Here is a 23,775-nt window from a genome sequence, read left to right on the forward strand (position 1 = left end):
AAAGTCTGAATGTATTTCTCTATGTGGTTAGAAGTTCTTCCAAAACACTTATGAAAAATTGCCTCTTGTCTCAGTAGTTTTTTGGACATTAATTATATTGATGGTTGGTTTCATTGATCCTCTTGAGAATTAGAGTAATAGAGTGACACCTTTTCTTCCCTAAACTAGAAAGCAGGTAAATAATCCAACCAGGGTCCAGTTATAGGAGTCACCGTTGATTGAAAAGTGTGAGAGATATACTGAAATAGAATTTTAAAGTTCTTGCAACGGAAGTGTTAAGAACTTCTGCGCCCCTCTAATAGACGCATTTTAAAATTTTTTTTACAAATCAAAAAATTTCTGCTTCAGATTTTGGCGGATGACGAAAACGTGTACGGCACTCAGGCCCACTGGCAAACTTTGGGTCGTTTTGTGCTGCGCGAGAGAGGAGAGGTGACCCCTCCGGCAGGTCGGCGCAGGACGACCCTGAACCTGCGGACGGCCACCCTGGAGAAGCTGAGCAAAGGGCTGAAGGGCCGCAGCGAGAAGACAGCCGTGCACGAGGTCCTCAGCTACCCCTCAAGCAGCAGAGGGGGCGGTTTTCGGTCGCGACTCGCCTCCACCATTGGGGGCGGCAGTGGAGGAGAGGCCAAGGCCTCCTCGGGACCGCAGCAGGTCTTCAAGGAGCGGACCAGGGAGGTGCACTCGGAAGGTGAGACCCTGAGCGACGAGGAGCGCGACGCCAGCGACATGAGGAACGCAGTGGCGCGCCTCAAAAAGGTCTCCCTCAAAAAGTTCAAAGTGTGGAAATGAAGAATAACCAGACGCAAAAATCAATAATAGAAAAAACAAGACTTTTTCTTTTACTTTCTTAATTGTTGTTGGTGACTTTTAGATATTATCACTCATTACGTTTTTTGTTGATTTCAATGGAGAGTGTTGAAGAGAAAAGCTTTAAAGTTACCATTTTTGATAAAAGATTGCGAGAACAATTTGATTGTTAATTGTTCATCCAATGGAAATGTATCAGAGCTTGCATTTTGTGAGAAAATGTTTGTCGTGCACATGTTATTTATTCTAAAACGTCAGGCTTCTCTACTTTAAAATTTTCACACACCGATATTTTTCTATTCTTGTGTGACCCCAGTTTAAGTTCCCTTGTTTCGTTTCAAGTACTTCCGGAAAAGTCTTGGGATTGAAAGAATTTAACACATACTTATTTCAAAAAAGATTTCTAGTCATGGACAATACTGTGATAAAATGTGTAACTCGGAAAGAAAGATCGATTCTTTACACACACCTTGCTCTATCATATTATATCATGTAATGGAGACGCACATCAATGTAAAGGAATTTAGCATAAATAATTGGTTGGAAAAGGGAAAAATATCTAAAATGAAAAATCGCACACCTCATCATGAGATGTTTGTTTGTTATTGTTGGAACCGGTTGGAACAAAGAAAAATGTCCGCCAAATTGGAATCATAAAAAATATTGCAGAGAAAGGGTTATATTTATATATATTATAGCAGCTCGAACATTATCAATATCTTTCTCTTTTACATACTAACAAATGGAAATAAAAGGAATTATCATTGTTGGTACACCTACTTAAAATCAAACTATTATAATTCAAAATAATGAATATTTAAATTAGGAAGAGAGTTGAATATACCATTAGCTATTCTAAGTGTTTTGTAATGTACAAATTTACATGAGAATTACGAAGCCAAAAGATTTTTAAATTCAAACCCGAAAGAAATTTTATTTGATTACAATACAAAAGCAGAAATTTTTATATATTATATTTCTGGAAAATTAAATACCGACTGCAACGATTTTTAAAAATAATAAATGCTATCAAATTGGGCACAAAAATTCAGTTCTATTTTCAAAGTTGACTAATATTTACAAGAATTACGAAAAGTTGGCAAATGATAAATAAATTTATGAATAATACTGTTTTGCCTGAATTATTTAAAAATGAGTTTGGAACAAAAAGAGAGCAGAAATGACCAATATAACCCCAGATTTTATACGAAAAACGACGTGCTTGATTTTGCGTTGCCAGCACACTTTTAATAATAACAATTATTGCGATATACATACATAATATATTATATGATACCCTTCCACTTATTACGTGTCCTCTTTAGAGGCAACTGTTAAAATATGGAACGTACTTGACGTTTTACAGAAAAGCCCTATCACATACATATAAAATTCAAGGCCTTGGCAATGAGATGCGCAAAAAGCGGTATATATATTATTTTTGTTGTGCAAAATAATTAAATTGTTGCTGTAATTGGGGCGTTGATTATATATTAAAAGTAATAATAAAAAGGAAAGTAAATTTGACTTGTAAGTGCGTGTCCTTCCTGCACACAAAACTCTCAAACTTAATTTCCCTGACATTTGAAAAAGCCTCTTATCAAAAATAATAACGCATCAGCTCTCGGCAAACTAAGTGAGCTCTTTCCATATCAGTGTGTCTCATCGTTGTGAATAAACTGTAAATAATTTTCCACTTTTATACATAATTATGCGATACATATTGTTGTGATTTCTGTAAGAGCCCTGGAATATATAATATAACAATTACAAGAGAGAGAAATGAAATAAATATATGTATACTTCCACTCTTTTGCCACTTCTGATTTGGACTAAATTTTGTGAAAGCGAAAATGTAATAGTTGTGACGCGCAAGTGTTCATTTGAGATTTTCTCTCGAGAAAGAAAACTGTTGAACGCCAAAGGTCTTGAACGCATTTCTCTGGACCTCGTTGTTGTAGTGATGATATTAATTATATTGCAATTGAACACAATTATTATTGTGCACATCAAAGCCCCTTTTACGAAAATTGTTATTTGACCACGAGACAGGCGTCTGTTGTATTGAAAAGAGAGAAAGCAGATTTTTGACAAGTCAAAACCAACTCGCTAATTAAAATTGTGAAAACGGAAAATGAGCGTCTCATTTCCAAAAATAAATCTCACTTTATAACTAGTTTTAAACCTGTGTTTGATTGATTGAAAATACGATTCATTTTAAAGATAAAAGTATATTTATTAAAAATTAAATTCTATAAAATTGATGAATTCCAATTACAATAATTATTAATTTTATCTTTATAATTTCTTTTTTTATAATTATTGCAATCTCAACAAGAGGAGTGAAGAGTGGGAACTGTGCTTAGATTTCCCATAGGGAAATGTTTTTTTTAAGGCCAGATAATCTTTCAGGAAAAAAATTTCAAATTTACAATTAGTAGATGCAGTGGCAAAAATTTGCAAAATCTAATCGATTCTAATTTCAAAAATATTATTTGGCCTTCTTTGAAATACACGATTTTTCCATAATTAATGTCCAAGATTTCACAATTACAATTTTTTTATACACAGTGCACAAATCAATTTAGCTACTCATAAACTGCAGTTAAAAGAATCAACCATCCATAATAATTATTGAGGAATAAAGAGAGGCTAAACTGATAATCAAATGAAAGAGCTCGAGATGCCATTATTTGTCTGCACCCATTTCATCAGACACAGCTCTTGATGTAAAACCATAATTCAATTATCACAGTTACAATTATAATAAACTAATAATTTCGCCGATAAAACGAACTTTGTGCCTATCATCATTAACAGTGTGTCTTTTCGAAAAAGGCCTGAGCATGCTTCTCACCAGATTTTGCGACTAGCTGACCAATTTTTAAAACTATATACTCCAAACAATACTGAAATTGTAAATAAAAATCAACAAGAAATATTTATAAATATGATAATCAGCACGATTTATACGCTTTGCTTTCAATTCAAAGCACCAAAATCTGCCTTTGCGAGACTTGGAGACTGGTGAGAAACGTTAGGTCAGCTTCAGACCTTCTTTTGATTCACTTTCTTAAAATCACCAACAGACCGAGAGGCCGAGGAAGAGCAGCGCACTTGAACAAAATTAGTCAAAGGTTGCCCACTGACCTTTGGGGTTCGGAGAGGCCGAGGCGATTTCCTCGAAGGGGCCCGAGCTGAGCCAGTTGTTGGCAGAGGCAAACTCAAGGCCGTACTCCTTCAACAAGTCCCGATCTGTCTGATTCAGCTGCGAAGTGGAAGAAGATTCCTGAGAATGGTGGGGTCCGCGGGAGGCAAACTGCTCGCTGGACAGCAGGTCAGCCGAATACGGCGTGGAAGATTTGGCGACAGGTCTTCGGCCGCTCGGCTTCAGGGGGTCAAAGTCGTCTTCGCTCGGGGTTGAGTCCAATTGGATTAGGTCTCCCGAGGGCTGGAAGTAATTTATAAAAAACTTCAAAATTTAAAAGTAAAGAAATGCTAAATTTATATAAAAAAGTTTATGCCAATTTTAACTTCACATACTGGTTAGTAAAGCTGTATTCTAGAATTTGCATTCAATAAGAAATTCATTCAAAACCTTAATTCCGAATTATGTTTTACCACAATCCACGTTTAATCCTGAAATATGATCCAGTTTGATGTAGTGAAAATTAAAACAAGGTAAAGATTTGTGGCAAAATTTAAAAATTAACAACGATGATTTTGTTAGAAAAGTGACAGTTAAAGCACACTAAAATTAAAACAGGTGAGAAAATCGTGTGCAAATAAACCAACCTGAAGCTGGTGTGGTCTGGGCAAGTTTTTTCGCGTCCTGGGAGGAGGGGAAATGACGGCTGGCAATTCGTGCGGGGGCGGGCAAGTGACAATGAACAGGCTGGTCGTCGGGTTCTCCACATCCTGGCCCAACACCATGAAGGGCGACTTGGGATTGAGGAAGGGGTTGTTGACCAGGGTGGTCGGGGTGGAAGGGGTGAGCGCCGGCGGGGCCGAGCGCTGCAGGGAGAGGGGCTGCGGGATAGCCAAGGACGATGGGTCCATGCTACGAACAGGCTTCAGCTGCGAAAGCAAACAAAAAATAGCCACTAGCACTAAGCACAACAAAAAATTACAAAATTTTGAAATTAAAAAAAAAAAGAAGTGATGCAAAAAAAACTAAGTGATTAAAAAAACATTGATGCATTTCCAAAGACTCACTGATCGATCGACAGTCGGTTTGGATTCTCCCCCCTCTATTTCCTTTTTGGCCTCCTCTCCCAACTTTTGGCAGTCTCTGAAGATTAGGTGTTGCAGGTCTCCGAGTAGGTCCATGTCGATGGGCGAGATCTGCAGAGGCTTTTCTGTCGGAGATGAGTCCGGACTAGCAAGGGCGGCCGATAGTGATCTTCCCCTTAAGTTTAAATATTTAGAAAAATTCACTCATAAGTAAAAAGAAAAACCTGTTGTCACTGGCTGGCTTCAAAAACCTATTTTGGTCTTTGTAGTAGGATTTGACTCCAGGGTCGGCAAGAGTCTTTGGTCTCCTGGGGGTGGCAGTGGGAGAAGCAGGTGCAGATCTGGGTTTTCCGTTGAAGGGGAGGCTGGTGGTGTCATGATGGTCATGGTGAAGTGAGTGAGGAGAGACGTGGCTGTCCCGAAACTTAGACCTGATGCCCTTGTAGGCCGTCCGACTGCGTTCCTTTACCTCCAACCCTCTTGCTTTGACCTTAATTAAAAAATTTGATTAGTTAAAAATTGGCTAAAAAAAATGGCTAATGTTTAATACTAAAAAAAATCAATTTATGAAAATAATCCTTACAGTTTTCACTGCTGACTTTACGGCCGGATTAGCCTGGAAAATTAAAATTTTAGTATAAATAATATAAATAAATCATTAAATTTTACCCTGTTTTTGACAGTCTTGAAAAAGGCGCTGCCCTCTTTTTTCATTGTGCTGGCCCATTCCTTGTATTGCTGCTTCAATTTGGAACTAGATTTCTCAGAATAGTTGCAGGCCTCCAACTCAAACTCATCGGAAAAACCCAGTCCTGCATTCAGCATGTCTAGCCTCTCCTCAATAAACTGAAATGCAATTCATCGTCAATGCTAATAAAAAAATTTTATTTTCCACAACCTGTTGGAAAATCTGAAGATGAAGCATTTTTCTCAGGAAAGGTTGAATGGAGGACGGACGAGATTCAACAAAGGCGTCCTCGTTGAAGGTGATCTTCTCGCCCTGATAAAATCGAAGGGCGTCTCTGTAGCCTCCAATGAGCTGCACCAGGGCTTGCAGGAAGGCCCGACTGACACCATCACCCAAAAGAGTGGCTCGGTTTCGCAGTTTTCTTTTCAGAGTTGAAACCTTGTGAGAAAAAAAAGTAAATTTACTTCATTATAAATAGTAAGTGCTGAAATTTAGTATTTTAGTAAACAGAAATTGTTATTTTTCAACCAACCATCCTTTGTCATTCAATTAAAAAAAATTAACTCCCATCACTAAATTTACCTACCACTTCAAAGGGCAAACTTTCCAAATCTTCGTACGGAGATTCAACAGTGTTGGCATCAGCATTCAAAATAACAACATCGCCCAAGTCTGATCTAGGTACCCTCTTTGAAAGAGATATTAAATCGGTTTAAAAGATTATTTAATTTTGGTGGTACCTGCAGAACGGGTGTAGGGACTCCAATGAGAAAGGGCATGGGTGCCAAGAGATAGTCCATCAGAGACATCGGAAGCACAGGAATGAAAATGTGCTGCCAGTTCATAGGGTAGAGGACTGCGTTAGCCGCTTGCACACACGCACTCAGCCGAGACAAGCGTTTCGAAGTGAAAATTATTCTCCGTTCATAGAGCATTGATGCAAAAATGACCATCATGTTGTTGGCGTCAACAGCGCTGTAATATTCCGTTAAGTTCCTCTGAAACTCTCAATTAGAACAGCAAGCTCTGATTTTATTTCAACTTACATTGTCAGGGATGCTCGGAAGTTTGAACTGGTTAGGACACTGACAAGTAAATGACTGAAAATGAAATTTTGAAATTATTTCAATAACTTGAAAAAAAAGGCAAAAAAATCAAAAACTTTCAGTAAATCAAATTAAGTAGTTTCCAACAGATCTTTCAAACCAATTCAAACTTTATACATTAATTCAAAACACTAGAATTCAATTAAAATTTAAAAAGTTTCACGTGTTCTAAGATGGTAAATTATAAGCCCCCTTTATGATTTTTTTTCCTTCTTTTTTTTACTAAATAAATTAGATCAATACAAGACTTGATCTTGATTATTGTTTGATTTAAAAATCTTGAAGGTTTTCAGGTCTTTTAATATATTTTTCGTTTCAAACCTTTGAACCCTGGTTGAAGGAAACATGAAGGGTGCTGCCAGGGTCAGGGGCAGGCAGTTCGTAGACCGCTTCAAGGAAACTCCAAAGTTCAGAGTCATTTGGACTGTCCGTCAAATCGGCTATTGTGTTGAGGAACCTGTGGTGAATAACATGTTTGTTTAAAAAAGCTTTGGAGATAAAATCCAGCATTACTTTTGAAACGCTTCGTGCCACGGCAGGTAACTGAGAACAACAAGAGCAGTTTCGGACCTTGTACCATGACGGACAAAGCCAAAGGTCCACTTGCTGTCTATGTCCGTCAGGACAAAATTGAAATGTTGGACGCTTGTGCTGCAACGGAATCAAAATTAAATTAATTTTGCCTTAACAAAATGTTAAATAAATTTTTACCTTTCGAATTCGCAGGGAAATGCAAATTTGGGCACAGACTTCAAGACCTCTTCGTCCTTGTAAGACTCGGGGAATTTCTGGACGATCCAAGCCTCTTTTTCAGGCTGCGGTTTTGCAATTTCGCAGAAGCACTCAAAAAAGTGTCTGACGTCTTCTCTGTGGAGCGAAAAAAATAATGAATGCATGCACTGGTTTAAAACCAATATAATCTTTAGTTGTGGAACTTGATAGGGGCGTATTATGTGACACAATAAAAAAGTGAATAAGCATTTCCCTTTTCCCCATGATACAAATTTAATTATAAAAGCAGGACGTTCTATGATTCACAATTAACAACAGAAATAACAGAATTATTTTAAATATGGTATTGAGAAGATCGCAGACTAAAAAATTTAAATTTTAAAATTAGGACAAATTATTGTGGAAATTAATTGCGAAAAATCCATTTAATTTATGTATTATTATATTTAGTGTAAAATTTTTGGACGAACTCTATTTTTGGTCTCGCAATTAAAGGCCCTAGGGGGTTCTGCTTTTGAAGCCGACCTCCTGCAACGCTAGCTAATACGGTCAAGGCAGCTTCAGTATGGAGTTAAGTTGCATTATTATCCTCTAATCAACGTACATATACAAGAGTGACTTGTTTGCAATTACCTAATCCTGGATCCCATATTAATTGTCGTCGCAGCGTCGGCCGAGGCTTAATTATCGCCGAAATGTGACTGGGCCGAGCTGATGACGAGCCGGGCCAAGTGACATCGTCGAAACGTCAATCGCGAATTGGGGTTGATGACTCTTTCAATCTCTTCTGATGAGAGAAATTTCGCCAGCCTCTCCCTCCTCGGCTCGGCCACCACAACATCAAACATGACAAACATCAAAGGCTCCGCAGATGGCTCTCGCGACGAAACACCTCCAGCTGCGCGAATCATTTCAAAAAAGACCGCGAAAGTCACGTTTTCATGGTAATATTCATTTAAATTTATTCTCCAAACAGATAAATTTTTTTAATTTTTTCCAGATGGAATATCTCATAATTGAAAAAGAAAATATCAAATTTCAAAAGAGTTGCACTTCTGCATCCCGATATCTAAATAATTAAAAAAAATTGGCTAAAAAAAATTGATAGAGTATTATTTTGATAGGAAATATATATATATTTTTTTTTATACAGTTAAACAAAATATTAACATGTGTATATTTTGTAAAGAAAAATATTTATTTTTTATTCATTTATTTATTCGTCTAAAATGAAAAACGTTTTCTGAAAGACGAGTAAGCCACTTTGGCAGTTTTTATATACCTCACAAAAATACGGAAATTAAGGGTCAGTTACAGAAAAAGGCCTGCCCTCAACAGTTTTTTGGCAGTTAGCATAAGAAGAAGTGTGTTGATGGGCTGGAGCACAATACATGCAAAGCATCCCTTGTTCCGCGCTTTTTTTAATCCTCCCACTTGCCAGCCACTTGCCTTTTCTAAAATATTCAATAAATTCACCGGTGTGAGGCAATATAACGTATAAGTATGAAATTCTGATAATTTTATTCGCTTTTAATTATTTAAACCAAAAACGTGTTATGTAATAAATTTTTTCATACTTTTTTATAATCAAAAATAATTATTGTTGATTTAGTTTAACAGGATTAGCGTGAATTAAATTGATAAATAGCTCAATACTGATACGGAAATTTTGTTGATAGCCTTGAGGGGTGGATTAAATTGATGGCGTCATGATGAGATGAGCGATGAGCCAATAATTAATCATCTAAACCAACATGCTTATAAAATGCTCAAAATTTGACACCAGCGTCGCAGTTTAAAAACGAAGTTATACCTAAGCGGTTGCGTCCGTTGCGTGAGTGCAATTGAACGTTCAAAAATATTTTGCATATCAGTTTAAATTTTAATTAATTTCCGGTCATAAAAATATGAAAATGCTGTTGTGGATTGTTGTAAGCATTTCTGCTTCGCTTGCCGAGGCGCAAGTAATTTCTCCAGGAGGGTGTCCTCCTCTTCAGGTGGTGCAGCAATTCGATTTAGGCGCCGTAAGCTATCAAATGGTTTATGTATATAGAATTTAATATTAAAATCAATTATCTTTGTTTTTCAGTACTTGGGAAGGTGGTACGAGTTCAAAAAGTTCTACGCGATTTTCCAGGAAAATGGCGAATGCGCCACTGCGACGTACAAGGAAAATTTGAATGGAACTATTAGCGTCAAAAATTACCTCATCGATGGAAAGTACGTTATTAACTATTATCTTGAACCTTAAAAAATGATAACAACAAAATATTGTGTGAATTATTTCTAGAACTGGGCTGTCGGAGATTATTTATGGCCACGCCACAGTTGATAGCACCACTGGTGAAGGAAAGCTGCGGGTGAACTTCCCTTCAGCGGGTATGAAACTGTTTAAGTAAATTATTTACTTAAAATAAGGTCACCCAAATTTTGTATAAGATCAGAGATCGAGGAATGAAAATTTTTCACATTAACTAGATTTTTATAATAATGATATTTTAATAATTATAATCAAATATCATATTTACAGGAGCATTTGACGGGGCATACTGGGTCATTGGAACGGATTACGTGAATTACGCAGTCGTCTGGTCATGCACAGAATCTGGAAACGTTAACATTCGTGAGTAAAATATATTAATAAAAAAATAGATAAACTCTTAATATGAAACCCATTTTTTAGAATTTTCTTGGGTTCTCACTCGGCAAAGATTCCCGAGCCTAGAAACTCTCGCGTTGGCGGAGCAAGTCATTGAAGCCAATAACCTGCAGAAAGATAAATATGTAATTACCAATCAGCATAACTGTCTGGTTTGCAGGAACAGGAAGTAAAGAATTATGAAGTTTGGTGGATTTTGAATTATTAAAAATAAAAAAATCTCCTATTTTAGAAACCACCTTACTGTGAACTTTTATTATCAAATGAATCCTTGTATTATGTAACAAAGTAGCCTTTAATACTGGATTATATAGTTTAATTTTGACTTTTTAGAGGTAAAGTCAACGCACAGCAATGGTCTTGTGCTTTTCCCGCACAAATTCAAACGTTGCCATTGCAAATCGGCAGCTGTTCCAATTATTTATTTCCTCACACAAGAGAAAAATATGGCTGACCGTGAATTATTTGTGTGTACTGGTTCGTGGTGTTTTAATTAGAAAGTGCGGCACCCCAGGGTCGCCGCTCGACTTGGACGAGGCGGCAGACAGTTTGCGGAAGGGTGACCACATCAAAGGTCGCGCGCCGTCCGCTTCGCCGTCGGACGAGGAGATCACTTTTGTAAGTAGGGCTCCCGACCTTTTTTTGCACTTTTACGGTTTTGCACGCTTATATTGACGTCGAGGACCTTCGTCGGTGTCAAACCTAATAAAAAATAATCAGCTTAAAAAAATTTCACGGCCGGAACTTTGCAAATTCGAGTGTGTTTATTTTGTTTGCGACGAAAATCGCTTGACACAGTTTCGCCAAATTTTTATCATTGACTAATTTCGAACGATTTCGCAGTTCTCTGAGGATGGAGTGTCCCTGATCGGGTCAACGACGAGACGAAATGCCCATCGAAGTGCAGCCGGAGGCGGCGGGCAACCGGACGGGGCCGCCCCTGGGCCCTGCGGCCGGCGCAAACATCCGCACCGTCAGGAACATAAACAACAACAACAACAATCAGAACCCGCTGTTCAACATGAGGGACCGACTGTTCCACGCCCTGTTCTTCAAGGCCGCCCTGGCCTACGCCAGGACCTTTCCCAGGCCCGTCAGAAGACTCATCGAGTTCCTGTTTCTCATCAAAGTCAGTTCGAATATAAACATCACAGAAAAAAAAACAATGTGATAATTACAAAACTTTCTGTTTGTCTTTTTCTCTCCAGGCCCTGCTTGCCTTTTTTGTGCTGGCGTACATCCACATAGTTTTCTCCCGAAGCCCTTCGAACTGCCTCGCCCACATCCAAAATGACTGGCCCCGAGATGGAATTCTGCGGGTGGAAATCAAACGGCCAGGGTCCCAGTCTGGCTTCGCCTTGCAGGACGTGCCAGACGGAGTCGAAATTTCCACAGTCACTCCACTTGCTTCCTCATCAACTCCATTCCAATCCGAGAGCTTTCATAAAGAGGCTGTCGAAGACTCGTGGTCAATTATGAGACTGCTCTCGCCCGATGAGTATGGTTTTAGTTGAAAATTAAATTTGATCATTACTAATTGGTCCTTTAGCAAAATTGAGCCCTCCATTGTTGAGGATGTGAACGAAACGCCTCCACCTGACGGCAGCCCATCGAGATTTGAGGAAAACCTCACCGAGTCAAAAAGTTTAGACACAGATGAACTTTTGCCATCTAAACCAAGTGTAATCGAGGAACTGAGACTTTTCAAGAAAGAGGAGAACATACTCACAAGTAAGTCCTTGAAAAAGCATTAGTTTTAAAAGTAGTTTCTAGGTGAACAAACAAAAAAATGAGACAAACATTAATAAATACTTATTGAAAATTTCGTAACTAAGAAAAGTTTTTCTCCCTCTATATTTTTCTGGAATTCCTGGATGTTGGTTTTTTTGTGTCTTCATCAAACTTTTTAAGATCAAGTTTAGATTTTTAAAAGTTCTAAATAATTGTGCTAAATTAGCTAAATATAATATTAAAATATTGCCTTGTTTAAAGAATAATTTTGTTCAAGATCGTAAACACGTGGGAAATAAACAAATAGTAAAAAAAGACTAATAAAAATAGAATAACTCTTGTTATTATTTTTTTTCTGAAATTTAAATAAGTGTATAATTTTACAGTATTTTTCATACTGTTAGCCACTTGATTTATTGGGTGTTATTGGGTAAATTAATTTTAAAATTTCAACTTTGGTGATTTCTTCAATGGAAAAAGCTTGGCAAGAAATATCAAAATTTGTAAATAATCTTAGAAAAAAATTTAATTTTGAAAGTTATAACAAATCTGATACTTTTTTTCTTACTTACAGAGCATCCTGAAAATGTACCTGAACCTAAAAACTCCCCCAATGAGAAAACAGTGAGTTTGATTATTGCTTTCACGAATTGGATGTTTACATATTTATTTTATTTCAACTTTAGGAAACGCATGATGAAACTGACCTCAAGCTGGAAAGCAGCGTCCTAGAACAGGTAGTTATTTTGTTAGTAACAAAATAAATTAATGTGACTGTGGTTGTCCTGAAGGATGTAGATTTAACTACTTCTGTGCCAAGTGTGAATGAAAGCTTGGCTGTAGATCTTCCGAACGGAGATATGGAAATCAGTATGGTTGCTCCGTTGGTGGAGCCCTCGTCAGAGGTTGAAAAGCTCGTCAGGGCAGGTCAGTTCTATGCCAGCACAAGTATAACGTTTTAAAAGAGAATTCCTTTTTTAGTTTGGCCGGAGGATGAATACGTGGTAGAATACGCTTTGGAGTATGGATTTCTGAGGCTTTCTTCGGCCATTCGGCAAAAGCTTGGCATTCCCGTCAAGGTGGTCACTTTGGACACCACCAAGGACCCGTGCTTCGGAGACGCCTTTAGTCGTTTTCTGCTGGACCAATTCTTAGGGTACGACGAGATGCTGATGTCTAGCATCAAGATGGTTGCTGAGCAGGAAGACAACAAGGGTTTTCTCAGGTTTGTCCCGTTTCCTGTAATAATGGATAATTAACAATTAATCAATTTGTCAACTTTGAGAAATCATAAGAAGTATTGGGAAAACATATGCTGTAATTCTTTGTAGATTTGAAATGGATAATTTAAAAAATAATTTTTAAAAATTTCTAATTTTTCCAAATTACTTTCAATGCTTGAAATTAAAAATTTTTTTATTGTGTATTGTGATAAAAAAATGTGCAGTAAATTTTCAGGAGATACAATTCAAATCTAAACAAAATATTAGCTCTTGAATTGGTTGAACAAATACGCCTCCAGAGGCACATTTCAATTAATATGTAATCTAATAACTCATTATGGTCATGAAAAGTAAACATTCATTTGGAATTGTAATCTATATCACAACAAATTGTGCTGTTTTGCAGAAATGTTGTCACAGGAGAGCACTATCGATTCGTTTCAATGTGGATGGCAAGGACGTCATATGTGGCTGCGTTTCTTGTCATGATGGTCTTTGTGAGTATTGATTTCAACCATTTTTTACCTGTTACAAACTCTTGCATTTCACAATTGCGTTCAAGAAGCCTCAATTTAATTTTGTTATTCATAGAAATTTATATTATATTGATTTTCTACGCTCACTGCAGCTGAAAACTTCATTTTTACTAACGTTATTTTTATAGCTTTTATCGTTTTTATTATTTTTAGCCAAGTATTGGAGGCGTCTTTTTATCCAGAAATTTTGTTTTCATTTTCAAAAATCAAGAATACATTTGGACGGATCCATAATAACAATACTATTTTACATCAACAGCATAAAAAAATAAGAATAGTTGCAAATGATATTTATTGATATATGAGAATAAATGAACCCACTAAAACTAAAAGGAAAAAGAAACAAAATGAATTAATCTTGCATTGTTGTTTTCTTTGTCTTTTACTTTTCCATCTGATGAACTATTCTGTAATTATTTGTAATAAATTAATAGGCAAAATTATTGACAAATTTAATTAAAACAATAGTTTAAAAAAGACGTCTTCTGCACAAAAATTCCTCTGCTTTTGTTCAGTTGGAAAAAATAAGTGAAAAGAAAACTGTCTTTTCAATATATTAATTGGCTTACCTAAAATGTTCCTAATTAATTCATTCTAATTGCTTACTGCTCTTTTGCCTATTTTTTGAATGAAAAATTTGAGATTATTTGATGGGGCGTTTAAAGATTCACGCTGAGTTGGCTGCCACCGTTTTATTATTTAGAGCTCCAGGGGAAGTATTAATTTTGCAGGAATTCCCTGGCATGCCCGATTTGGAAATAGGACCGAGAGCCAGCGCGTCAAGTTTCATGTATTAGCCCTGTGTCCATCTCATCCCAATGGAGAATTAGAGGTTTTGCTTGATTTATGCGCGCGCTGGCGACTCCAGTATCAAATTAACACGGCTCGGTGTCGAGTGAGCGAATTGATTAGCATCTCTCCTAGCAAAAGGGCTCAGAAATTCAAATGCGCTTCTTGAGCAAAGTTGAAATTTTTTAATCAGAGTAAAATTGTTTCAAACCTTGATTTTTTTTTTTAATCTTGAAAAATCATAAGAAGTGAACTAAGTGAAGAAACAGACGATTTTGCTGGGATTCTTTTATAGATTTAGATTAGTTTGAAATTTTAAAAAAAAAATATATATTTTTCTTCCAAATTGTTTTCAATGCTTGAAACTGTATATTTTGATAAAATATGATAAAAGATGGACATTTTTAGAAAAATTTAAATTGAATTAAAATAAACATTTGCGCTTAAAGTGGTTAGTGTGGTATTAAATTAAAATTTAAGATTTATCAAATATTTTTCACAGAAAAGAGCTTGGAGATTGACATGATTACAAATTGCTTGATGAGAAGCAACAATTCACAATCTTCTCTAAATAATTTTTGGGTATAATCAGAAGCTAAAGTGGAATCAGTTGGGGTTATGATATCCCGTAATTGGCAACACCCACACAAGCGGCGGCTGATTCAAAGGGGCGCCACACGTGCCGGCAATCGGATCGCGCGTCCTTTGACCAGAAAAAACTTGCCGCTATTTTCACCGTTTGCTCTTGAAAGTGCATTGAATCATGTCTGAATGTCACTTGATTATAACGAGCCCTAATTACAGGGGGCGCGCGGTAATCACCATTCATATAACTCACTCGGTTTGTGTGCAAATAGCCCTCTATCATTACGTCTCATCACGTATGCGCTTGTTTTGCACCCACCCCCTCTCTTTTCAAACTTCTGAACCCCCGCGGGTCAATTCGAAGAGGGACCTCTACTTTTCCCTTTGCGGAAAAATTAATCGCCACTTGTTTCTGTTGCAGACGGTGACCGTTTCCATGTTGCTCAGGTACTCGCACCACCAGATATTTGTCTTTATAGGTGAGTAAATTTTTCTTACAATCAAGAATCAAAAGTGAAACAATTTTTTTGTTTAATGTTGCTTTTTACGCTGAAATCGAACTAAAATTTATCAGTTCTTCATATTTATCAACAATAATTTGATGGAATTATTTTATTTCCTTTATGTTTTTTCATGAAAAAATATTTTTTTCTCTTACATTTTGCAAACCCTTTTTAGGTGGATAAAATCTTTCATTAAAAATTCCTTCGAACTGATCATAGATTTGGTTGTTAAAAATTAATAATAAATTGACAATTGTGGTTACAGAGCAAATTTTTGTAAAACTAACCAACACATTTGTAAAAGATTTAATAACTATTATCGATATACACTATTTGATACACCGGCACAAAAACATCCAAAAATCCTTTCAGCAGAACAGGTTATGGGAAGTTTATATTTCCTGACAAATCAAATTACGCAACCGGGTTGTCGTAACGGACACGAGTGTTGCATAACTCGGCGAACAAAGGCGTCGCGGGCGGAAATTTCTCGTTTGCCAGGCATGTTGGCGCGGAGGCAACACAATCGCAATTATTATTCCGGCGCAACAAAAGTGTCACGATCGCGGCGTCATAAATCAATTGGACGAACGTAAGCCGGTGTTAGCGTTGATTCGGGAGGACTTTTCGTGTGTATGATGCAGACAGACTCGAGAGAGAAGAAGAGCTAGGATTTCGTTCTTGTCACAAATAATTTGAGGCTCACTTCATTACGAAGAAGGAGGGAAGGGCAGGTGAATTGGATCCCTCGGGCAAGAATTTATTCGTCGGCGCGTAGTGTTATTGCGGTCTGCGAAGGAATTTGAGTTAATATGTCCGGATATTTGTCCTGTGCTCTGTTGCCATGATACACATTTGAAAGCTCCCATCTGCCGGCGCGCGAGCATCCATGGCAACGGCCAGATGGGGCTTTGCTTCAAAAGCTGCTAAACATTTCAATTGCGAGCTTGTTATCAGCGAAAGAGAGAGAGAGAGAGAGAGAGAGAGAGAGAACGAGGGCTGCCTTCCTCCCAGCTTTGCACTTTTCGACTCCAATAATGTAGTGCGTGGGCTCGCTGCCATTGCCGGGCCCGATTTTCGCCCCTGATTTTTCCTCTTTGCCCTTTTTTTCGCCGCCGCACTTGAAAGCAAGCGCTTTGATCTGAGTGTCGCGGCTCAAAAGTTTTGCTCTGCAATTTTATCCCCGTGAGGCTTTAATTGGAAAATCGGCTCATTCGGCTCTGTTTAATTAAGTTGTTGCTGTCAAGTGTCAAGTTTTTTCACTGACAAATTTCAAATAATTATAAGTACAGTGGGGAAATGCTGCGAATCAATTTTACATTGTTTCTTAAAGCCCATCGTGGGGAATAATTTGTCAAAAATAAACAGATTTGTGAAAAATGTAATAAATTTAAACCATATTTTGTTGATTTGTAACTAAAATTTTGACCTAAAATCTGAAATGGGAGCCAAATATTAATGTGGTTGATTTTTAATGCCCTAATTTTACATGAAATTTAATTAATTTATTAAACAAAAATGCCTTCTTTATCACTTGATTTCAGTTGTTTTGCTGTCACCAATTTAACATTATTTGGTTAAATAAATTCAAATAATGTTACTGAAGAGTACAGCGGCATTCCTTTCTATAAAATTAGTGTCACAAAATTTACACACCAAAAACTGTATTTTATAGTTAAAGCGTTTTAGTTAATCCAGATTATTTAGCTAATTATTTAATTCATGGAATAAAATAATTTTAATTAAACTTCTAAAGCCTGATAATATATGATTGTGAAAAACAAGATTGTTTGGTTTTAGTTTTTCAATTTCCCTCCTAATTCAAAAAGAATTTTTCACTTCACGTGGCTCTGAAATGTACACTTTCCAGTTAAACATATATTAATTATTATGATATCCGAACATAAAAACACAAAAAAATTGTCCTTTGGAATGGATTTGCCTCCGGGATTATTGAAGGAACTTTTATTTCAATTCTATTGCTGTATGCTAATTTAACTTTGGTCTCCCAACAGAATTGGAAATAATCGATTTGCGCTCTTTTGTTCGCAGTGGACCTTTTGCAAATGCTGGAGTTCAACGTGACCATCGCGTTTCCTGCGGCGCCCCTGCTGACCGTCATCCTCGCCCTCGTCGGTGAGTAAATTTTTTTCACTATACACCTGCAAAAAAAAAACACCGAGGGCAAAATTTATATATACACGGTGGGTGAAATTGCGATCGGTCAAGTCTGGTGCGTTGTCGGGAAATATATTGAGTTTGCCAGGCAACCCTGAGCAAAGCAAGCAAGCAAAAATGAGTATGTGATGGTGGCAGTGGACTGGCAAATGTTGCTCAGGTCCCTCGCGAGTAGATGAGAAGCAAGCAATCTGCGGAGCAAAGCAATCAGAGCAGGGAAACAGAGCATGCAGGGGACCAAAGTAAGTAAACTCGAGATTGCTTCTTTTCGGCGCCGAAACTTTGATCGTCATCACGATTGCATGCACAACCCGCCAACTTTTACTTTTCAGACATTCCCTCTATTTTAAGGGTTTCCAATCAAACTCCGGCAGCGGACATTTTTCCTGCTCTCGATTTTTTTATTCCTCTCTTCGCCAGGCATCTTTTTATTTGCCAGTTTTTCTTTTCGCAATTGATTGGTTTTCCCTGCGTCCTGGAAAGCAGAGAGCTCGTTCAAAGAGGGCTAGGCGTGCAGACGAGGGTTTTCTTTGCATCGGTGCCGTCAAAAGGCTCTTGCCGCCGCAAAAAGTCTTCTGGACTGCTGACTTCCTTTTTGAGGGCCACTTGCACACCTTCAAAAATAGACTACAGAGTTGGACTTGCAATCAGTCCACGCGGGTTTTTAGTCAAATTTGGTGAGGATTTCTCTTTTTTGAAACATAAACGTTTTGCATTATTTCAACTCGAACCACATACATTTTTTTTTAATTATAAAATTTTGAATGTAATATAAATTTGCCAAAATTTATTAAAAATCCTCATTTTCTGGATATTAATATGATCCTCATGGTCTAAACCTTTTGTTTTTGTGACGGATTTTCTTTTCCCAAGGTGGATACATTCTTAAAATAAAAAAAAAAATAGATTAGCTTTTCCAACAAAAATAATTCTAAACTTATAAAAAAAAAACTGGAAAAAAAGTGACCCACAATTTAATATTGCTTATGTTTGATTGGATGATTCTTGAGACTCTGTTAAGGATTAAGAAAATCTCGTCTGGAAAAGATGAGCTGTCACCGCCGCATTATTAAATTTATCTCTCGCATCGTGATTCATTGGCCAAAGTGGCGTCCGGCTGTCCAATTAACGGTTTCGGGTGGCGACGGCTGGCTGAAAGTGAGCGGTCGCACGCGGGGGTTAATTACGGCTGATGCACGCGCAGTCCAGGGCTCGGATTTCGGCGCCACTCAACTGCACTTCTGTGAAATATTCCGCGGCCTAATCCGATTACCGGACATTGTGTTGCCCGCCGCGTACGAAAGGTGAAAAAGGCCAGCACAATGGGTGACAAGCGTGAATGTGACCCGCACCCATTAACCCTCCGGATAGCTTTACACAGCACCACAGTGTATTAAGGCTGACACGGCTCGCAAAGAAAGAAGGAGCTGCAAACTGAAACTAATGCGAGCCGCCGGGATCAGGTGTTTCTGCCGAGAAAAGCCGCTCCGCCGATTCTTCTTTAACCTCAATCGAAAGGAGGCTTTAGAAGATTGCAAGCTTATCCATGACTAACATTAATCAATAAAAGTAATAAAATTTATTAAAGCAGCAATGATTGTTCTCATAATATAAAGTTTTAATTATATTTGATAAATTTAATATATTTTCTGCTTGCCAAATCTTGGGTTCTACTTTTTCCATATATCATAATATATTTCTCACTGTTATTGTTTTTATATCCCTGAATAATATGAAAGTCGACAGGTTATATCGATAACGTTGAAATTTCCTCAAAGGTCAAATTAGTTTGTGGGAAAAGAAGGAGAATCGTCCATGAACATCTGGTTCAAAGTTCAAATTTTTATTACATCTCTAAATAATGTAAAACGGAACAATTGAAAAAGTCGATTTTCTGTCAAGGTTCTCAAATTTTTTGAATGGTGATCTATACATGTACACATATTTTTGTTAATAAGTGTTAATACTAAAAAATAGCGCAGAAGGAAAATGCAATCTATTATAAAATATTTATTGAAAATACGCATTTTATTTTCGAAAAAATAAAACTTTATTTCATATCACCTTAGAAGGAACGTATCTTTGTCTTTTGGGGGGAAATCAGCGCTTTGTTTCCATAACCGTGTTATTTTGTTTTGGGACTTGGGACGAGCCGCCGGAAAGGGATCGCGGCGTGGGCGCGTCGGCAGAGCGAGAAGAAGGAAAGAAAGGAACTGTCAGAACCCCCGTGTCGCACGGGAGAGCAAATGACAGTGAAACTCAATCGCAGCTCTCGAGTTTTCAATTCCAGATGGAAAATCTGCAGCTTGGTTTTGATGTCTCTCTTTTCCACTTTGTTTGTGCCGTTCGTTCGCAGTTGGATAAAATGTCGCTGGCAAATTAGGCGGGCGGCGGAATTTTCTGCTTCTGATTCTCAGCTTTCGACTTGTTTGTCGTAATCTTTGATGCGCGCCGAGGGATTTGATTTCCCTGCTGCGTGCAAACCTCTCCCATTATCGATTCGCAGCTCGTTATGAATTAAGACGAGCTTTTCAGTCAGGAATCATTTGCTCACTGAGAGTCGCACTTCAAATTCCGATTCCTCTCCATTTTTAAAATTTAATAATAAAAAAAAAAAATAGTCCTTTAAAAGAGTGTTATAATTTAGATCATTATTTCTTACTTATGTTTACTGAAAAGCTCAAGTTGTAAATTTTAATATTTTTCATAGGTTTTTTCCAGAGTTACTAAAAATCAATCTTAAAATTTCCAAATTTTATTTTTTGCGATAAATTTTGACAATGCTTTGTGTATGTTGAAGGTATGGAGGCGATCATGTCCGAGTTCTTCAGCGACACAACGACCGCGTTCTACGTGATTCTGATCGTGTGGATGGCGGACCAGTATGACGCGATCTGCTGCCACACGCCGGTCACCAAACGCTACTGGCTCAGGTGAGAGGCTGAAAGGGCGTGGCCGGGGTCGCCGGCCCTGGCGACTGACAGACACGTGACACCAGCACGTGCACCTGTCACCTCCATGCATGTACATTCATTCCGGCAGATGCACACCCCTGACACATTACAATTTTTTATTTTTATTTGCATGCGAAATCAGTTGCTTTGTTATTCCAACTGCACAATTTGACGTTGGTTGTCAGGGCTGATTCAATGGATATGAATCTATTTTTTTGAATGGTCAACCTGAATTTAAAGCAGAAAGTGACCTTTGTCTTAAATTATTTAAGTTGAGGTGATCCAAATAATTATTATCAAAATAAGTTGGGTTGTAATTTTGTTTAATCTGAGTAATTTTTTATTTTTTTAATAAATTTTTTGGTTAATTTAAAGAGTCTCAAAACTCTCTTAGATTTTAAAAATCAAACATATTTTGAATATTTTAAAACATTTTTTTTTATAATTTAATATATTGCTAATGTTTCAATTAAAATTTCCGGAGTTGAAAACTTCCAAAGTTTCTCGGAACCGCAGATGTAATTTTTAGTTCTGATCTTATGTCTTAACTTTTAAGCGCAAATAGCTCTGTAAATTTTTATAGGAAAGAAAAAAAATTGTTGAATTTTTACAAAAAATTCAACGATCGGGATTTAAAATTATGGATTTTTTAATATTCATAATGATAACTTGGTTATTAGAAAGTTTTTTTAATTAATGAAAAATAGTTATTCTATTTATTCGTACTGATTTGTTTCTTAAATTGCATACTTTGGAACTACATAGAAACCCAGAAACTTATTATTATGCAATGAATGTTTTTTTGTCCGCAGATTTTTCTATCTGTACCACTTTTCGTTCTACGCCTACCACTACCGGTTCAATGCTCAGTACAGCGGCCTCGCGCTCGTCACCTCCTGGCTCTTCATTCAGGTGAGTTAATTTTCTTTTTTGACCACGGAAACAATTCTGTCTGAGATTAACAACAATCTGCAGCAAAAACTCGTTCTCGTTGAATTCGCGCGCGATGAAAAAGATACTGTCGTCGTCGCTTTGCACCTTATTAAATTTTGTTATTACAAAGTTTTAATGACACAAGTACATAAAGTGGCGGTCGGCAGGCGCTAGTTCCTACTTAGTTATTACACTTTTTATGAAAATCAATACCGCCCCGTCGGTGTGAGGGAGAAAGAGAGCGCCGCTGTTGACATGCAATCTCGCCTGCATCGGTTCGCATCAGACGCCTACTTACTCCGGTGCACCTTTTTTTATATATTCGAGGACGTGTCTTTTGCACGACGGCTGACAACGAAATACCCTTTGCAAATATTTGCACCGCTAAAATTGTGTTAAAACAGCACTACACTTTCAGCAAAGGGAATTTTCAAACACACAATTTCGTTTCAAAACACGCACGCCAGCATTCAAACCGCGTGTTTACTTTTACTCTGCATTTTAAAAATTCAGGATTCGCTGTAAAATCTGGATCAAATTTAAGGAGATTTGAAGATGTATGAAGATGAAATTTAACTAATTTTGTGATAAAAACTTGAAATTCTTTGTACTTTGAAGAAGTTTTAAAAAGCAGTGAATATTAATATCCTAAATAAGATAATTAAAGAGTTTGAAAAGTTTCGTCTCTGGGGGATTCAATCTTGGTACAGATATATAGACCAGATTTTGCGAGCCCTTTAAAATGATATCTCAATTATGGCACTTCTACGGTACTCCGTCTGGAAACAAAAGCCAAAAAACGATTAGGGCCTGACCAAAAATATTTTGGTTTTTTACTAGATTTTCAAGACAAATCATAATTAATTACTTAATTGTATTTTCAAATTTGAAAGAGACCAATTTTATGATCACGTGATTACCTTGATCTGTCTCCTGAGACGGAATCTCAGTTTAATATGCGAATAAATTTTGTGTTGGCAGCACTCGATGGTGTACTTTTTCCACCACTACGAGCTGCCGCTGATTCTGCAGCAGGCGCAACTGCAGCACATTTTGCTGAGGAACGCGGGCAACCTGGGCGGGGGCGAGGCGCCCCACCCGCCTCCGAGGCCCACCGAGCCTGACACGGAAGAGGAGGACGATGAAGACGACGACGTCGAGGAGCCGAGCAACACCGAGGACAGCGTCAGCACCGTCGAGGACATCAACCAGCCTGCCAGGACTGACGAGTGAAAAGTGGAAAACTGGTTTTGTGCGAAGGACGCAACGGTGTTTGTTGTTTTGTAAATAATTAATTCTTGATTTGTTGATGCTTAAAGAAGGAAAAATATACTTATCAGCGAGAGAGAAGAAAGAAAAAGGGGCCTCGCACTTCCTAGTGCGTCCGTCTTTAGTCAGAAAATTGTCCAATCGTTTCGCTTTCAGGGGAGCAGACCTGCTTTCTTTTCAGAAAAAAGACTTGGTGCAATAGTAAAATTTTATTTTTTGACATGATTTGCAATAGCTATTTCAAACAGTAACCAAAACTTTTACTTAATTTAGAATTAAGACTTAAGAAACAGTAATTATTATATGACGTGACTTTGCTTTTTGAGAGATAAATCATAATTCTGGCTTTGAATTATCCCCCAAATTTTTTTCAGTCAACTGATTGGTCTGCTCCTGACCTAATGGGGTTCTCTGAGGGCCTCTTGTGTAATGATCGGTCTGCCAGCGTTTTTTGCTTCTTAGCTCCTCATGTGAAAATCGAAAATCCAAAGTTCAGCGGCTTATTTTCATTTAGGATTGCGTTAGACGCGTTTCAAAAATAATTGCCGCCTGTTCAAAGTATCATGTATTTTATTGATCCTCTACCGATTTTGTACCGTAGAGGGCTCGGAAACCAAATGAGAAGTCATTGAGAAATCCATTCAAAAAAATCTAATTTTTGTTCCGAACTATTTTTCTGCATCCCTTTAGAGAAAAAAATTAATAAGTTCCCCGAGCCCTTTAACAAAATCTTGGTAACCCAAGTACATACTACACTACACAGTCTATTTTTACTAATCGCCGATACAAACCAACAAAAAAAAATCTAAAAAGCACTGCTGTTTATCTTCTGAAAATGTGATCAGA

The 23,775-nt window shown here is 37.4% G+C and overlaps 4 protein-coding genes across 12 annotated transcripts in view; 3 read left to right on the forward strand and 1 right to left on the reverse strand.

Moving 5' to 3' along the window:
• LOC132198045 (uncharacterized) overlaps positions 1 to 1,717 on the forward strand; it is a 101,282-nt gene extending 99,565 nt beyond the window's left edge. For all 8 annotated transcript variants that reach the window (XM_059621775.1, XM_059621774.1, XM_059621777.1 and 5 more), the window contains one exon: positions 349 to 1,717. In XM_059621775.1, coding sequence (XP_059477758.1) covers positions 349 to 792 — 444 coding nt within the window. In that variant the 3' untranslated portion in view covers positions 793 to 1,717. The remainder of the gene's footprint in view (positions 1 to 348) is intronic.
• A 148-nt stretch (positions 1,718 to 1,865) lies between these two features.
• On the reverse strand, positions 1,866 to 8,412 carry LOC132198047 (DENN domain-containing protein 1A-like). 2 transcript variants are annotated; one of them, XM_059621782.1, is made up of 14 exons: positions 8,203 to 8,412; positions 7,549 to 7,704; positions 7,351 to 7,488; positions 7,159 to 7,294; positions 6,778 to 6,831; positions 6,472 to 6,729; positions 6,318 to 6,419; positions 5,942 to 6,169; positions 5,713 to 5,889; positions 5,627 to 5,659; positions 5,268 to 5,533; positions 5,026 to 5,218; positions 4,606 to 4,887; positions 1,866 to 4,261 (listed from the first exon to the last, which is right to left on the reverse strand). In XM_059621782.1, the coding sequence occupies exons 1-14, from the start codon at positions 8,217 to 8,219 to the stop codon at positions 3,938 to 3,940; spliced, it is 2,364 nt and encodes a 787-aa protein (XP_059477765.1). In that variant the 5' UTR covers positions 8,220 to 8,412; the 3' UTR covers positions 1,866 to 3,937. The 2 variants fall into 2 exon arrangements, with proteins under 2 accessions (XP_059477765.1, XP_059477766.1); XM_059621783.1 differs by lacking the exon at positions 4,606 to 4,887 and having other exon boundaries at positions 1,867 to 4,261.
• Positions 8,413 to 9,347: 935 nt separating this feature from the next.
• Positions 9,348 to 10,471, forward strand: LOC132198048 (apolipoprotein D-like). The gene is made up of 5 exons (XM_059621784.1): positions 9,348 to 9,593; positions 9,659 to 9,789; positions 9,860 to 9,948; positions 10,100 to 10,192; positions 10,253 to 10,471. The coding sequence occupies exons 1-5, from the start codon at positions 9,477 to 9,479 to the stop codon at positions 10,399 to 10,401; spliced, it is 579 nt and encodes a 192-aa protein (XP_059477767.1). The 5' UTR covers positions 9,348 to 9,476; the 3' UTR covers positions 10,402 to 10,471.
• Positions 10,472 to 10,654: 183 nt separating this feature from the next.
• On the forward strand, positions 10,655 to 23,406 carry LOC132197517 (membralin). The gene is made up of 14 exons (XM_059620857.1): positions 10,655 to 10,846; positions 11,072 to 11,357; positions 11,437 to 11,726; positions 11,778 to 11,959; positions 12,534 to 12,583; positions 12,646 to 12,696; positions 12,751 to 12,886; positions 12,941 to 13,184; positions 13,589 to 13,679; positions 15,514 to 15,571; positions 17,648 to 17,731; positions 20,574 to 20,706; positions 21,540 to 21,639; positions 22,642 to 23,406. The coding sequence occupies exons 2-14, from the start codon at positions 11,118 to 11,120 to the stop codon at positions 22,891 to 22,893; spliced, it is 1,911 nt and encodes a 636-aa protein (XP_059476840.1). The 5' UTR covers positions 10,655 to 10,846; positions 11,072 to 11,117; the 3' UTR covers positions 22,894 to 23,406.
• Positions 23,407 to 23,775: the final 369 nt, after the last annotated feature.

Source organism: Neocloeon triangulifer, unplaced genomic scaffold, assembly GCF_031216515.1.
Source record: "Neocloeon triangulifer isolate White Clay Creek 2 clone unplaced genomic scaffold, ASM3121651v1 ptg000012l, whole genome shotgun sequence".
Taxonomy (NCBI): domain Eukaryota; kingdom Metazoa; phylum Arthropoda; class Insecta; order Ephemeroptera; family Baetidae; genus Neocloeon; species Neocloeon triangulifer.